A 16,989-nucleotide genomic window follows, 5' to 3' on the forward strand; every position below is an offset into this window, starting at 1 on the left:
GCTACAGTACACTTGGGGGGGTCCAAAGGCAACTTTGAGAGTGTATATGTGTGTATGTGTTTATATGTGTGGTGTGTATATGTGGATAGTAATGGTATGTGGTGCATGTATGTGTGCATATGTGTGTGGTATGATAATGAATTGCGACTCTGTTTTGCTTCGCTAATGACATTTAGGTGCTTATTAGCCATTAATTCATGGTTTGTTTTCATTTTCTTTCTGAAACATCTATTCGAGTCTTTCATCCAACTTTAAATTAGGTTGCTTGTGAGAACTTGATCAACCAAATGGACAAGGTTCAGACAGACCATCTATAAAAATGGAACTTTGACCCCCACCCACAGACCTGTACAGGAAATCAACCCCCTTATCTGTAGAAACCATGCAAGGAGGGAACCCTGTGTGGGCAGACTTGCAGGAAGCCAGATACTATCTCTAGGGACTCCTGGGAAGCTAAATATTAACCTCTGGAACAATCAGTCCCAAACACCAGGCCCTGATCAATAGCTGACAGTTTCTCCCAAGGTTTGTCCTGCTTCCAATTTAGGGCCAACCAGAAAGCCAAATATGCTCCCCTCTCCGGTCCTGGAGCTGGCCCCCTGCTAGCCAACCTCCCCAGCAGTCTTTGAGTACTTCACCTCCCTCACCACGAAGCCTTCCTCCTCTCCATTTGCCTCCGAGTCTCTGTTAAGTGCAAGGGCCTGCTGCACCGAGGGTGGACTCTGACTGACAGCCTCTCCATCAGTGTCAACACCTGTCATCTTACTGATGCAATGGAAGAGCGCTGTGGGGGCCACCGAGATGGCTCTGTGGGGAAAGGTACATGCTACCAAGTCTAATGACCTGAGTTCAATTTCCAGGACCCACACAGGAGAACCCCCACAAGTTGTCCTCTGACCACATGCACACTGAGGGGTTCTCACCCATCCACCCACACAAATGTTTAGAAGGGAAGAGTACTTTGCGGGTAGGGATAGCCGCTCAGTTAGTAGAATACTTGCAGTACGGAGCCCTGGGTTCGGTCCCCAGCACTACACAAAACAAGTATGGTGGAGCATGCCTGTATGCCAGGACTCAGAAGATGGAGCAGAAGATCAGAAGTTCCACTTCCAGAACACTCTGGGCTACACATGACTATCTCAAAAAAGCAAAATAAAAGAGAGAAACGGTGCTGTATATATTTAAGTACTACTCATCTACTCACTTACCAGGTACACAAAAGGTATTTTTCCCAGTAATTGCTTCTTCTTCTAAATAGCTTCCTTACTTTAAAAAAATTTAAACTTAGATTTATTCATTTTATTTTATGAGTGTCTTGCCTGCATATATGTCTGTGTACCATATGCATGCTCAATGCCCATGGAAGTTAGAACAGGTCATGAAATCCCCTGGAACTGGAGTTACAAGTGGTTGTGAACCACCATGTAGGTGCTGGGAACCAACCTCAGGTTCTCTGCAAAAGCAACAAGTGCTCTTAACCTCGGAGCCACATCTACAGTCCCTAGCTTCTTTTAAAAGATTTATGGGCTGGGCGGTGGCAGGAGGAGGCCAGCCTGGTCTCCAAAGTGAGTTCCAGGAAAGGCACAAAGTTACACAGAGAAACCCTGTCTGGAAAAACCAAAAAAAAAAAAAAAAAAAAAAAAAAAAAAAAAAAAAAAAAAAAAAAGATTTATGTATGTATGTATGTATGTATTTGGTTTTTCAAGACAGGGTTTCTCTATATAACAGCTCTGGCTGTCCTGGAACTCACTTTGTAGACCAGGCTGAACTCGAATTCACAGAGATCTGCCTGCTTCTGTCTCCTGAGTGCTGGGATTAAAGGCGTGTGCCACCACCATCCGGATTTAAAGGTTTATTTTTAATTATGTGCATATGTATATCTGTTGTGAACATGTGCACATGTGTGCAGTGCCTATGGAGTCCAGAGGAGAGTGATAGATTCCCCTGGAGCTAGAGTTAGGGGTGACTGTGAGTTACCTGATGTGGGTGCGGGGAACTGAACTGAAGTTCTCGGCAAGGACTGTTTCTAAGTGCTGAGCCATCTCTCTAGCCCTCAAGTTCTCCCATTCCTCAAGAATCACATTTTTAAAATTCGAATGAAGCTAGTTTGATATTTTCCTTTATAGCTCATCATTTTAGTACCACATCTAAAAACAATTTAAGCGCCTGCCCCAGAGTTTTCAATATACACAGAACTAGCCCAAGACCATTTCTTTTGGGTAATACTCTACAACATCATAGGCAGTGCTGATACCATCCATCAAGGAATCTCAACACTTCAGAGGCTGCGGCAGGGTGGTTGGTGAGTTTTAGACAAGCCAGTAAGGTCCTACCTCAAAAAGATCCAAACAATACAAAACCTAAACTTAGGGTTCAGATTAGGGCTTACTCTATTTTTTCTTTTTTTCAGAGCTGAAGACTGAACCCAGGGCCTTGCGCTTGCCAAGCGCTCTACCACTGAGCTAAATCCCCAACCCCAGGACTTACTCTAGTTCTCACTCTATTTCTATTTCTACTTACTCTGTTTCTCACTCCCGTTCCTTATAACATCGTTGTCCAATCCACACATTCTCCAATCCATTAAGAAAGGATTTTCTTTCTAAAGCCTTCATATGGCCGTTGAGACGGCTCAACAAGCGAGGCGCTTTACTTATTGCCAAGCCTGATGGTCTGAGTTTGATCCTTGGGACCCACACAGCAGAAGCAGAGTTATCCTATGACCTCACATGTGCACCATGACATGTATGCGCATATACACGAAACAGATGTAAAAAATAAATCTTTTCCTCATACACTTCTTTCCTTAGGAAGATGCCAGTTCCATCTTTAGCATTTTTATTATCTATAAATAACATTTTTGTGGTAGTGGGGGCTTAACCCAAGGTCTTCCACACAACAGGTAAATTTTTTTTTACCATTTTTACCCTCAACCACCACAGTTAAAACTCACATGAATGCCGGGCGGTGGTGGCGCACAACTTTAATCCCAGCACTTGGGAGGCAGAGCCAGGCGGATCTCTGTGAGTTCAAGGCCAGCCTGGGCTACCAAGTGAGTTCCAGGAAAGGCGCAAAGCTACACAGAGAAACCCTGTCTCGAAAAAACTCACATGAAGAAAATCAGCTGGTAGAGCTGGAGAGATGGCTCAGCATTTAAGAGTTCTTGCAGCTTGTAGAGAACCCAAGTTCGGTTTGCAGCACAACAGCCTGTAACGTCAGATCCAGATGATCCAACACCCTCTTCTGGACTCTCACCTGCAGACAAGTGCGCGCGCGCGCGCACACACACACACACACACACAGCAGCAGCAGCAGCAGCAGCAGCAGCAGCAGCAGCAGCAGCAGCAGCACAACTGCCTGTAACATCAGATCCAGATGATTAAACACCCTCTTCTGGACTCTCACCTGCAGACAAGTACACACACACACACACACACACACACACACACACACACACACACACACACACGATCTTTTAAAAGTAAAATTAAAAAAATATTTTTTTTAAAGGGCCTGGAGGGATGGAGCACCAAATCTTCCAGAGGACCCAGGTTCATTTCCCAATAGCCACAAGACAGCCAACAACAATCTCTAACTCCAGTTCCAGGGGTTCTGGTGCCCTCTTCTGGCCTCTGTGGGAACTACATGCACACAATGCATAGACTTACGTGCAGACAAAACACCCATACATGTAAAATGAAAATAAAGGCTAAAAACTATATTAAAGGAAAAAAAATTGATTATTTTTTAATCAATTAAAAGATAACTTAACTTGTATTACCCATCTCTTCTTGTGAGTCTTGGCAGACTGTGTTCCAAGGAATGGGTCCATTTCATGAATCACTGAATTTGTGGGCACAGGATTGATTGTCCTTTGGATGTCCATGTGAATGGTAATGCTGTCTCTTCTTCCATTTCTTGTGTCAGAACCGTGTATTTCCTTACCTGCCCCCCTTAATTAACTTGCTTAGATGTTTCCCTTCTTCCCTTTACAAAGTCTTTTCAGAGAACAAGCTTTTTTTTTTTTTTTGGCCATTTCCTGTACTGATTTCTTATTTCCTATCCCACTGACCTTTGGCTATTTTCTCCTCTTTATGCTTTGCTTTGGCTACATAACACAAAACGTGTTAAGATGCATTTTCAACTTCATCTAGTTCAATGCAATTTTACGTTTCTGTGGAGACTTCTTTTGCTCTTGTGCTGTTTAATCTCCAAATATTTAGGTACTTTCCAGCTTGCTTTTTGTTAATGATTTCTAGTTTAACTCCCCTATGAACTGAGAGTACACATCACATAATTCTGTTCTCACAAGTAGAGGTGTACCTTGGGGCCAGAATTGGTTATCTTAGGTACATTCCACACATCTTCAGAAAATTCCATTTTTCTGCTGTTGAAAATGTAGATGTCGCCGGGCGGTGGTGGCACAAATGCCTTTAATCCAAGCACTCGGGAGGCAGAGTGCAGGCGGATCTTTGTGAGTTTGAGGCCAGCCTGGTCTACAGAGCGAGATCCAGGAAAGGCGCAAAGCTACACAGAGAAACCCTATCTCAAAAAACCAAAAAAAAAAAAAAAAAAAGAAAGAAAGAAAAGAAAAGAAAATGTAGATGTCAATTACCTCAGGCTGACTGGGGGTGCTCAGTTACACTAAGTTCTCACTGATTTTCTGCTCTCTCCTCTGTGCAGGCTAAGCAAGTGCTCTACCTCTAAGCTACATCCCCAGCTCTTGAGTTTTCTGAGACAAGGTCTTGATATTGGCCTGAAACTCACTGTGTAACTCGGGGGCCTAGAACTCACAATTCTCCTGCCTCTGCTTTCTCTGTGCTGGGATTACAGGCGTGGCCACTATGCCTGGATCTGGCCATTCCCTGCTATAGCAGTACTTAAGTCTGTGAGATAGGGACTCATCTATTTCCCCCTGAAAGTTCTAAGAGGTTTTTTTCATGTTTTGGTGTTCCATTGTTAAGTAGATATACACCAAGAACTGTCATGTCTTCTTGTAGGACTGAAACCACTTTTTGTTTTTGACAGTCTCTACTTCAGATTGGTTTTGAATTCCTTATGTAGCTGAAGATGTTTTTCCAATAGTAAATGTTCTTCCTTTGTGACCTCATCACCTCCCAGCTGCCTCGTTTCCTACTACCAACACATTAGAAATTAGTATCAATGTCAGGATGGTGGTGGCTCATACCTTTAATAATCCCAGCACTTGGGAGGCAGAGGCGGGCAGATCTCTGTGAGTTCAAGGCCAGCCTGGTCTACAAAGCAAGTTCTAGGAGAGCCAGAGCTACACAGAGAAACCCTGACTTGAAAAATAAAAATAAATAAGTAAGTAAGTAAGAGAGAGAGAGAGAGAGAGAGAGAGAAAGAAAGAAAGAAAGAAGAAAGATAGAAAGAAAGAAAAGAAAAAAGAAATTAGTATCAACATAGGAAATGTGGGAGGATAAGAACATCTGGACTCTGGCATTCCACTGAACTCAAGTTCATGACTATCTTACATGCAAAGTAGATTCACTCCACATCAGAAGCCACCAAACAGTTTAGATATTCCAATATCAACTCAGAAATCTAAAGCTCAGGAGGGGGCTGGGCCAGGAATTGTCCGAGGTGCTGAGCTGGATGGGACCGGAATCCTCCTTGGAGAATACCAGGGACTGGGTTGGGCCTAGAACAGTGTGCAAGGTGAAATGATGCGGGCCAACAGTGTGGGCCACACTATCTGTCTGTCCGTCCGTCCTGGAGAGAACTATAAAGTGCTGGAAGCACCTACAGTTGGTTTTGCGCCAGCCTTTCTTTGGGTCCCTGGAGGGTGGAAATGAAACTGTCAGGGGTAGGGCAGGAGGATGAGAGATGGCTCAGAGGTTAAGAGCACTGATTGCTCTTCCAGAGGTCATTAGTTCAATTCCCAGCAACCATATGATGGCTCATAACCATCTATAATGAGATCTGATTCCCTCTTCTGGCATACAGGCAAAACTTGAAGAAAGAACACTGTTTATATATAATAAATAAAATAAATCTTAAAAACAACAACAAAAAAGAAATGCAAGCTAATAGTCATTACAATCAAACTTGTAGTCTTATTAGGTGTGTTTTCAAGGTTAAACAGAAATGTATTTTAGATAGGTAGGTCATCTTCAAACACTTCAGAGATGTACAGAATATGGTATTTAAGATATTTTAATAGGGTTGGAGAGATGGCTCAGCAGTTAAGAGCACTGACTGCTCTTCCAGAGGTCCTGAGTTCAATTCCCAGCACCCACATGGTGGCTCACAACCATCTGTAATGAGATCTAGCACCCTCTTCTGTACATAATAAATAAATCTCTAAAAAACAAAACAAAAAAATTAATTTTTAAAAAAAGATATTTTAATAACATAGATTTTTTCCTTTTTTTTATGACAATGAGACTTGTCTGCTCCTGGCAGCACCAATCTACTTCAGAGAAGATGATGGGCATTGAAGAAACTCCTTATGGAGTTTACTTTCTTTGTGGCAAAAGTTAGCCAATGGGCAAGAAAGTGCCCTTGCCTCGACTGCTGACAGTATGCTGTCCAAAATGGACAAGCAGGACACAAAAGAAAGGTCTGCCAATCCTGGCCAAGACAAAGTAGAAAGGCTTTATAGAAAACCCTGCTTCACAGATAAGTCTGTCAGATATGCTAGGCCTGTTGGCTGAAGATGATGCCCCAATGTTGCAGACACCTCGGGTGACTGTCCAGGCAGCCAGCTGTTTCTGTCATTCCTCACATTTTTTGGAAGTCGCTTGTTTGCACTTCCTCCTTACTCAGTTAATGTTATTTCCTTCCCAGGTCTCTGAGGGAGTTGAAGATTAGATAGGTATAGTTCTCCTTTTTAACAAATTCAGAGCAGAAACTCACTAAAGAGGTGTAAAGTGTGTAAGTTTGACAGACATCAAGATAGTTTTCGACTGGTAATGCAAGTTAGGATAGAAAGTAAATTAAGTACATTTTGGACTCACCAAAATAGGATAGGTAATGGAGTATTTTCTCTGAATTTGTCAATGCAAATGGTCTAGACATTGTTAATGTATTGCCTGCATATATTGTATCTAGTTATTGTACTTATTGTATATAGTTTTTCTTATATTAGTTATAACCACTGGGTGACAGTGGTGCACACCTTTAATCCAGCACTCAGGAGGCAGAGCCAGGCAGATCTCTATGAGTTCAAGGTCAGCCTGGGCTACAGAGCAAGATCCAGGACAGGCACCAAAACTACACATAGAAACTCTGTCTCAAAAAACAAAAAAAAAACAAAAAACAAAAAAAAAAAGTAGTTATAACTTTCTTTTTAGACAAAAAAGGAGAAATGTGGTGATATATTGTGTACCCTAATAAACTTGCTTGTGGATTGGAGGACAGAGCCAGCCACTAGATTAGACTTAGAAGTCAGGCAGTGGTGGCACACATCCTTAATCCTACCACTCAAGAGGCAGAGATCCATCTGGATCTCTGTGAGTTCAAGGCCACAGTGGGAACAGAGCCAGGCTGTGATGGCACACACCTTTAATCCCAGCACTTGAGACTTCATGTCTTTGCTTGGGAAGGACACACTCCTTTAATCCCAGGAAGTAATATGGCAGGGCAGAGAAAGGTATATAAAGCGTGAGGAAACTCACTCTTGAGGCTGAGGATTTGGTAGAGGTGAGAGCATGGCTGGCTTGTTCTGTCTCTCTGATCTTTCAGCTTTTACCCCAATATCTGGCTCTGTTTTATTATTATTATTATTATTAAGATCTTTTAAGACTCATGTTACACTTACCTGCAGAGTCATCTCTCCAGCCCTTTCTCTAGTGTCTACTAACATATTTCTCATTTCCACGGAGGTTTCCGCACACCCAACCGTCTCTTCATAGTCACTTCTCATGTGGGTCTTAGAACTACTTTTGTCAAGTATTTCTTCTTTCATCTTGTTGGGATGGAATGACAACTTCTATGCTCCTTCTGTACCAGACTCCTGCTGGAGTATTTCTATTACCAATTCAATTTCTTCTCAAATGTCTAACGATCATTTCTCAAATACACACACACACACACACACTTTTTAAAAGATTTATTTATTATGTATACAGTGTTCTGTCTGCATGTATGCCTGCATGCCAGAAGAGGGCACCAGATCTCATTATAGATGGTTGGGAGCCACCATGTGGGTGCTAGAAATTGAACTCAGGACCTCTGGGAGAGCAGTCAGTGCTCTTAACTGCTGAGCCATCTCTCCAGCCCCCACCCCTTTTAAAGTTCTTTCCTTTTCCCCTCTTTTTTCAAATAATTTTTAGGTCTGTTGATTTTTCCATTTTTAAATTATATTTACGTGTGTGCACATGAATACATGCATGCATTCATCTTAGTGCACCTGTGGAGGCCAGATAATAGCTTGAGTTGGTTCTCTCTTTCTGAATTGTGCGTTCTGGGAATTGAATTTAGGTCTTCTGGTGTGTCAGCAAGCACCTTTACCCATAAAGCCATTTTGCTGGCCTGATCTTTCACTTAGGTTGTTTCATTTGTATCTTTGTCATTTTAATTTGCATCATTCGTGTGTGTGTGTGTGTGTGTGTGTGTGTGTGTGTATGTGTGTGTGTGTGTGTTCGTGTGTTCATGGAGACCAGAAAGAGGGTCTTGTGTCCCTGGAACTGTAGTTACAGAAGGCTGTAAGTTTCCTGATGTAGGTGCCGGGAACTGAACTAGGATTCTTTGAAAGCACACTATGCCCTCCTAACTTCTGAGTCATAGCTCTAGCCCTGTCTCATTCTAATTTTTTAATATTCCTGTAAAAATCAATAGTATATCTCAGTTTTCATTTCTTAGTTTAGTGTTTTGCGGTCTATCTTAGCTAAAGGACTGAAGAGAGGAGGCTTCAGAGGGGCAGGGAGGCGTTCAGCATTCCGAAGGCTTCTGGAGGTAGACCCTGGGTAAGTGAGGCGGCCAGAAGTGGAGGCGACCAGAGAGTACCCTGGCATCCACTGTCCAACGAGTTAAGACACTGTCCCATGTTCTCACACCCACAAGCAGTTATTCCAATGCACTGGGTGTGAATCTGTACTTATTTCTATAGTTAAATACCGCTTTATATTGACCAGTGCATCACCCTTGTTCCCTAGATCTGTTCATTCCCAGGTTTCAAGCAAGACTTTGGCCAGCACAGGTTTCCATCCATCCCTCTGAACTGTTTCCTCAACAGGAAGTGCCAGTTACTGGTGGGCATGAGTCCTGTACACACTGCAATAAGTGCTGACCGCCTCGCTGCTGGTCTCCATACTGCATAAAGTGGGCAACCTGGAGGCACATCCTGCAGCCAAAGAATGGACCCCAGGTTGTTTCTGGCCCCCACCCTCAGTGTCCTCCAACCTCACCGTACACACTGAAAGCAGTCACCTGGCACAGAGCGAAAGTAATCACAGAGGGCAAACATGTGCTTCATTCTTTATTATTCTTTATTGGTCCTACCAATGGGACTCTTTACCCAGGCCCACTTTTCCTATGTGCGCTGGCTGTGAAGACGTTCCCGCCACACAACTGCGCCTTAAGTCTCAGCTACTTTCTCCCTCCTATGCCTTTTCCTCACTTGGCCTCATTTTCTCAGAAACTGAAGGCATCTGCTTATTATTATTTGTTTTGGGTCTGTGTAAAGGTTCCTTGGCAGGAGAACATGCATATGACTTTTAAAATAAAGACCAACATTCTGACACTAAGGTAACACACAGGAAAAAATACAGTACTTAGACATCATTGCAAATAAATACCCCATACAGATGATGTTATCTCAAATGTAACAATATTTGTATGAATCAACACTGTAACAGAAGGCGAAGAGTCCCAACAACTAGGAATAAGAAATGCTCATTCCAGGAAACAGAATTCTTCAATTCCTAACAATTTATATTATTATAATTTGTCCCTTTTTTGGAGGCCAGAGCACAATTTCTCTTCCTCCACTAGTACCAATTGGACCACACCCTGAACCTCACTTAGCAAGCAGTTTGCTAAGGAGTTTTAGTGACTTCTGTTTCCTGAAATTAACAGTGATTAGTTACACCAAGCAAGAGAAGATATAATGTCTTGTTTTCACATTTGCAAAGAATACTATGGCTAACGCTCTTCCGTACTCACAGGCCGACCACGCCGCCAGCTCTCGCGACGCCCTTGGCTCTTCACAAACGTGATGTTTGTACAGCTTGCTTAGCCTGTCCCATGAAGTCCATTTGGTTCCCAAAGCACACTCCAGGTTTTTGTGTTGGTTCTGTTTCTAAGCCCCTGAATTTGCATGTGAAGAATTACTGACTAACAGAATTTTGCACAATCACTGTTCTCTCTCCCTCAATGAAGATGCCCAGGTATGAAGTGAGCCAGGTACCCGCTCCTACCTGTTGGTCCACACTGGCCTTCAGCATTCCCAACTAGCTCTCCGCTGCCCATTGTAGAGAACTTACTTGGCTGGGACACCTCCCTTAACTGATGAAGGCACTACTGGCAATGGTTACTAACAAAAAGGTGTTGAAATAGAACACCCTAAAAATCGACAACTGTAGAATTTTCTAAGTGTACCACAATTTGGCACAACAACCAGAATAACAAAACAATTCCAATTTGGAATTTCACTGGTGCAGTTGTATAAAATTCTGTTAGTCAGTCATGCTTCACAATGTCCTAAAACCCAGAAAACTCTGGAATTTGTAGGTAATACTACTCATTCAATAATTTATGCTTTCAAGTGCCTATTACTGTTTTAACCAGAGCAAAGGTCAAGTTTTCTTCTTGTTACGTTGAACTATTCCTAAGAATAATAATAATACAATATGAAAAACCCCAGAATTGGAATACCCTGGATTTCTTAATGAACATGGCATTTAAAATCTGTAATTTCAAACATGAACCACAATGCCGTGTCCTCTAAAGGCTGTTGGACCACAGCGTGGATACACTAGCCAGCTCCTTGCCGGGTCGAAGCCTCACCTGCAGTCTAGCTACACACTATGGAGCACAGCCCTGCCCCGTGCCGACACAAGATCAACACGCTGCTGCCGCCGCCGCCGGAGCTAGGATGGACAGTACAGGACCACGAGCACAGCCCACGGCATCGGAGACCGCCTCTACGCGAGGAATTAAGGAAGCAAATATAATATCAAAATATCAAAAGTGCACAGGTTGATCGGATAAAAAAGGAGCATGTGTAATAAGGAGACCCCCACGGCAGGTGGTCCAGCAGGCCCCTAGAGAGCCTGGCAGTGGTTGTGGAAGCAGGTTCTTCGGCCGTACCCTGGCCTTTCCAAGCAGCAGCGCGCAGCATTCTCAAGAGTAAAGCTTTTTTTTTTTCTCCCATTAAGAACGTGGGGAATGCTATTTTGAAAAGAATTACAGTGGCATATCCAAACATCTCTAAGTGGACTTTAGGCTGCCCTTCCTTCCTCTGCATAGGCCATGGGAGGGGGGAGGGGAGGGGCTGCAGTGTGACAGGGCCGGTGGCCACATCCTCCCAGCAGCTACTCTACAGCTGAAAACAGGAGAAAACAAGACAGCATTAGAAGTCAGTCACCTGCCACTTCCTGCTCACTTGACACTAAAGCTCTTGTTCTGAGAGTGAGCGGGTACATTAGTTGGCAGAGAAGGCCTGCGTGTGTGTTAGGGGTGGGGCTCCAAGGGCCTGCAAAGCCCCATACGATGTAAGAGAAGCTGCGCTCTGACCCAAAGAAAAGGAAAGGCAGAAGGAGGGTGGGCATGCGGGCAGCCATTCCTAGGGCGGACATGCAAGGGACACATGTGGCCTATTCTACCCTCAGTGCATGACTGTGTGGTGCCTAGATCTGAAGGGGAGTGAACAATCCAGGCACCACCCAGAGGGAAGAAAGAGAAAGCTGTCTGAGAGACCACAGGGTCCCATGCTGGGTCCCAATGCTGTGTTCCACACCACCGAAGATACCTTTCCACAGGGAGAGACAGGCCAGCAGCTGTCTTTCACGGGAGATGGGAGTCTGGGAGAGAGATACCGAGCAGAGTCCTGCTCCACAGCACACTAAAGCAAATGCCTGGTGCCACAGCTCTGCATTGGCAGAGCCTCTGGAAAAGGAGAGCCCTCGGTGGCCTTTCTTCCTTCTGCAGCATCCCCAGATTGCCCAGAGAACCACATGACTCTTACCTGCAGGTCCTGAGCACAGCTCTGGGCCCACAAAAAGCCCTTCCAGCACACAGCTGGGCTCTACTGGACCAGTGCAACTTGGTAGAGCTCAACAGCAGTTCTCAACATGCTGCTTCTTTGGGTCTGAAAACTTCTAGCAAAAGGCCCGAGCATGGGCTATGGGTCTCCAAGTACCAAAGAACAGGCTCTGCACCAAGGACCAGGGTCTGACCAGGCACTTGGAACACTTTCTCATTAAAAAAGGAAAGCTAGGCCCTCAGGCCCTGCCGGTTTGTCACCTCACAGGGCAGAGCAGCACGTGGATCTCAGAGATGAGACCCTAAGCAGCCAAGCTCTGTCCTCCTGGGCTACAGTTATTTGTGTCTGAAGTGTGGGGTCTCATCGCAAGATGCAGGCTCTTGGGGTCAGTTCCCTCTGGGACCGGGAAGAAGTTCTGCACTTCTGTCCTGAATATGCTTTGCAGTGAGATGCTGCACAAAATATAAGGAAACTTTTCATGAAAGTACACCAACCTCCGAGAGCTAACCTGGGCTGCTCCTATAGGCTGCAGGCCTGAGCCTCAGAAAACTGCTTTCAAGTGCTATTAGACACATGCGAGGAACATGCAAGTTTCAACTCAGGCTCTGCCTGTGTGCCCAGGGAAGGACTCTCCCTCGGGTTCTCCTAATAGTGCCTGGGGACCCTGGAAAACACTTCCACCTCACTGTCTTACACAAAGGTGTGCAGCTCCACCCCCACCTTTGATACCACCACCCCAAGACAGCAACTGATACGGATATCCTTGAGGGGCTGTGGGGTGAGAAGCAACCCAAGCTCCAAGTGTCCTGGTGACAGATGTGCCCCAATGCTGCCACTCGCCTAGAAGGCTGCCCTCCGTGCGTTAGTCACATTAAGACCGGCCTAGCACTGCTGTCCCACTGCAACTGGGTTAGTTGAGGTGAAGCGGACGTTAGCGGCGTGCAGCACCCCACAGCCCTAATCACAGTAAATGCTGTGCTTCTCGCTGCAGAACACCTGGTTGGCCAGCCCGGCGCCCTCCGCCCTCTCGCTGGCACAGGCACAGGTGTGACTTACGCTCGGTGTGGCTGGCTTGGCCTTGGGGGTAGCCTTGTTGCGGCCCCTGCGGGTCTGCTCATGGTCCAGCTCTAGTAGCTCCAGCCGCTGGGTGAGTGCCAGCTTCTGCTGGATGGCCATGCGCAACAGGGAGTTAAGAGTCTTCTTCTCGTCCTCTGCGGCAGCCAGCTGCCGCTGCATCTCATCCAGCTGTGTGATGTACTCGTCACATCTATGGAGACAGAATACAGCTGAAAGGCCCAGAAGGGAAGGCAGGCCCCAGGCACCCCACCCCAGAGTGTTTCTCTCTTGGAGCCTGAGCCAGGGCTGCTGAGGTTTGTTGGGAATTCTTTCAGCAAAGGTTCCTTTGGAAAAAGGCCATGACCAGGACCAGAGAGGCAGTGCCCAAATAGAGTAGCCCTGTAAGCCTACCTTCAGTTCTGTGTTCCTGGGCTTGTTTTTTTTTTATGTGTGTGTATGGGGGCAGAGGCAGAAGGACTGGGGTGGGCTGGCTAGTTTTTATGTCAACCTGACACAGACTATAGTCATTTGAGAAGAGGGAACCTCAACTGAGCAAATGCCCTCACCAGACTGCCCTGTTGACAAGCTTGTGATGCATTTTCTTAATCAGTAGTTGATATGGGAAGGCCCAGCTCACCATGGCTGGTGCCATCTTTGCTAGTGGTCCTAGGTGCTACAAGAAATCAGGCTGAGTAAGCCATGAGAGCGTGTCGGTAAGTAGCACTCCTCCATGGCTCCTGCATCGGCTCCTGCCTCCAGATTCCTGCCTCCAGTTCCTACCCTGACTTCCCTGGATGATCAACTATAAGCACTTTCCTCCCCAAGTTGCTTTGGGCCATGGTGTTTTATTACAACAACAGAAACCCTCACTAAGCCAGGCATGGTGAGCACGCCTTTAATCCCAGCACTTGGGAGACAAAGGCAGACAGATCTCTGTGAGTTCAAGGCCAGCCTGGTCTACATAATGAGTTCCAGGCCAGCCAGAGCTACATAGCAAGACCCTGTCTCAAAAAAGAAGAAAAAAATTTTTTTCTAAGGCCCAGTAGGAGGAAACTTCCAGAGAAATCCTGGAACTCCTTTGCTCCTGCTGCCCTGGCAGGGCCTACCTGCAGGGATGCTAAGACACTGGGAGCAGTCTCCTAGCCCATCCTGTCTGCCTCTGAACCTCAGCTTCTTCACACTCTACAGGAAAGGGCCAAGCCTACCAAGTTCAGTTCTCAGCCTTGCCTTCCCCAGTGTCATCCCAACTTAGACCAGCAGGTGGCACCACCTGACTTTAAGGGTGATAGGCAGGGGCCTTGTTTTCCTGCCTTAAGACTGTTCTTTCCTAGCCTGGGAAGCCTATCCACCACCCTTAAGAGGTCCCCAGGCCACAAAGATGCCCCATGAGAGAGTAAGGAAAGCTGCACACCTCCCAGGCTGAAAGCTCCCTTGCCCCTTCCCTGATAGAAAGGCCGGAAATGGATGGCAAATTGCCAAGTTGGAACCCCCAACAGGGTCCTGCTACAGGGAGAGGAATAGCAAACTAGCCTGGGCCTGTCCCCACTGGAACAAAGTGAGACCTCAGTTATACCCCCTCTCCAAAGCTCACTGCTCTTGGCCCTCTGCTTCCAAGACTCAAGGCACAACAAACTGAGCCTCCAGGCTCATAGGTAGGGAAATCTGAACTAAGTTTCTGGGGGCCACAGGAACAGGGCAATGGATGCATACCTCTGCTGAATGTCTGCCTGCCTCAGTGGTGCCAACCAGTCCTGGTCCACAGCTGGGCACCTGCTTACATGATGCACAGAGGCTGGGGTGCAGGCAGCTGGGGACCCTGGTGCTGAACAGTCTTTCCAACGCCTTGCTTTCCCGTTACCAACTAGAGCCAGGCCTACGTGCTGGGCTGGCTAGGGGCAGTCAGTTCCAAACCTTGAGCTGTGTTGGGGTGCCTGATGGTGCCCCAGCCCAGGTGCTGAACCAGCAAGCCTACAGGCCTCAGGAAGAAGACTGAAGCCTGTGGCTAAGGGCAACAGGGAGCTCCAGGAGGGGAGAGACCGCAGAAGAGAGGGCCACTAGTGGTGCAGGTACCTGGTGGCAAACATGGCCCGCAGGGAGGAGAAGGTGGCTGCATCTTCCTTGAGGGCCTTGAGTTCATTCCGTAGCTTCATCATGGTCTCGGTCACCATGGCCTTCTCATTCTCATACTTGCTCTTCAGGTTGGCCAGGGCCACCTCAGCTGTCTGGGGGACAAAGAGGTATAAAGTCGGTAGGTGGGGTGAAGCTGCTCAAGGGAAGCCCTGGGTTTACAGTGGGAACCTGGGTCCAAGGTGGTGGAAACTTCTCTGGAAAAAGCCTTCCCTCATATGCAGTCTTGGGGACAGAATGACAGCCATGCTCACGGAAGGTCAGCTCGCCTCAGTGAGTCCCACCCTCTGATCCTGATTAGCAGGGAAGGATGTCCCACAGGGCCTGTCCTGGAGAAGCCAAAAAGCCCTGTATCAGCCCCTCGGGGCACTTGGGCCACAGCTGTTACTCCAGCATCAGAATCTCTGTAAGGTGGTCGGTCGGTCGGTGGGTCAGAAGCAGAGTTCTGGTTTAAGAGCTCTCTAACGCCCAGTCACTCCACCTCTTGTCTGGGAGCCCTGAGGAAGGGGACAGGAGGAGACTAATCCAACGAGGGAAGGGCACAGGCCCGAGGGCCCGGCAACGAGTGGAGCAGGCACCCTCCAGTGGGCTCTGTGCTCCACGCACTTTATCTCACCTGCTTGTTGGCCTTGAGCACTGTTCGAAGTGTGGTGATCTGTTCCCGCTTGGTGCTCAGCAGTGACTTCAGCTTGAGGATCTCCTCCATGAGCGCCTCTTTATCCTTGTCCACAGCAGGGCCCAGCTCCTGTGAGGCAATTCGCTGCCGCGATAGCTCAGTTGTACGATCTACCGCTGCCTGTAGGTGCTTGATCTGGTCTCGGATGATGGCGATCAGGTTGTAGATGTTCATAGGTTCCCGACGGGGGTCACTCAATGGTGACGGCAGTGAAGAGCTGGGTGAAGGGCTGCTGTCCCCAGTCCCATCTGCTCGGCCCACCTCTGTGGCCAATAGCCCCTTGGACAAAAGGACAGGTGAACGGCGCCCACGGCCCTCGGGGCTGGTGCGGCCAGCCTTGCCCTGGCCCTCACGGTAGTAATCCAGCATGACACGGTTGGGTGTCTCATTGTTGCACATACACACATGATGGTAGAGGTTGGCCAGCTCCTCACTGAAGGTCACCAGCTCATCCTGAGCCACATTCAGGCTGCCCTGGGTCTCACCAGCCACATCGCTCACCTTCTTCAGCTCCTTCTCCAGCTGGGCCAACAGCTCTCGGTCCTGGTGGCTAGCCTTCTCGAGCAGCGAGACCTTCTCTGTGAGCGCCTGGCCCTCGGCCTCATAGCGGCCTTTCTCTTCTGCATGCTGGGCCTCACAGGCTTCGTGGGTGCTGCGCAATGCCTTCAGCTGCTCCCGCAGTTCACCAGCCTCAGCCACAGCCACATGGTACTTGCAGGCCAGGATCTCAGGCCCATTGATGTCCACCTCATAGTAGTCACCATCTTCATGGCTATCACGGTCCTTCTCATTATCCAGGGAAGTCTGCCGTTCCTTGCCAGCCTGCAGGCGCCTCAGGGCGCTCAGGTTCTCTGTGAGACGACTCACCTTCTCGTGCTGCTCAGAGAGGGTCCCCCGCGCCTGCTCCAGCTGCTTCTGTGTGTCCTGCAGGGTTGTCAACAGGCCTACCTTCTCCCGCTCCATC

At 47.2% G+C, this 16,989-nt stretch overlaps 1 protein-coding gene across 2 annotated transcripts in view; it reads right to left on the minus strand.

The window, feature by feature from the left end:
* Positions 1-9,426: 9,426 nt before the first annotated feature.
* Positions 9,427-16,989, minus strand: part of Bicd2 (BICD cargo adaptor 2) — a 46,281-nt gene continuing 38,718 nt past the window's right edge. The window contains exons 5-8 of one of the 2 annotated variants that reach the window (XM_028863835.2): positions 15,966-16,988; positions 15,293-15,444; positions 13,223-13,433; positions 9,427-11,506 (exon numbers count right to left, since the gene is read on the minus strand). In XM_028863835.2, the coding sequence (XP_028719668.1) occupies positions 11,501-11,506; positions 13,223-13,433; positions 15,293-15,444; positions 15,966-16,988 (1,392 nt within the window). In that variant the 3' untranslated portion in view covers positions 9,427-11,500. Of the gene's footprint in view, positions 13,434-15,292; positions 15,445-15,965; position 16,989 lie in introns of both variants that reach the window. The other variant, XM_028863834.2, reaches the window with a different exon arrangement.

The sequence above is a fragment of the Peromyscus leucopus genome, chromosome 5, assembly GCF_004664715.2.
Source record: "Peromyscus leucopus breed LL Stock chromosome 5, UCI_PerLeu_2.1, whole genome shotgun sequence".
Taxonomy (NCBI): Eukaryota; Metazoa; Chordata; class Mammalia; order Rodentia; family Cricetidae; genus Peromyscus; species Peromyscus leucopus.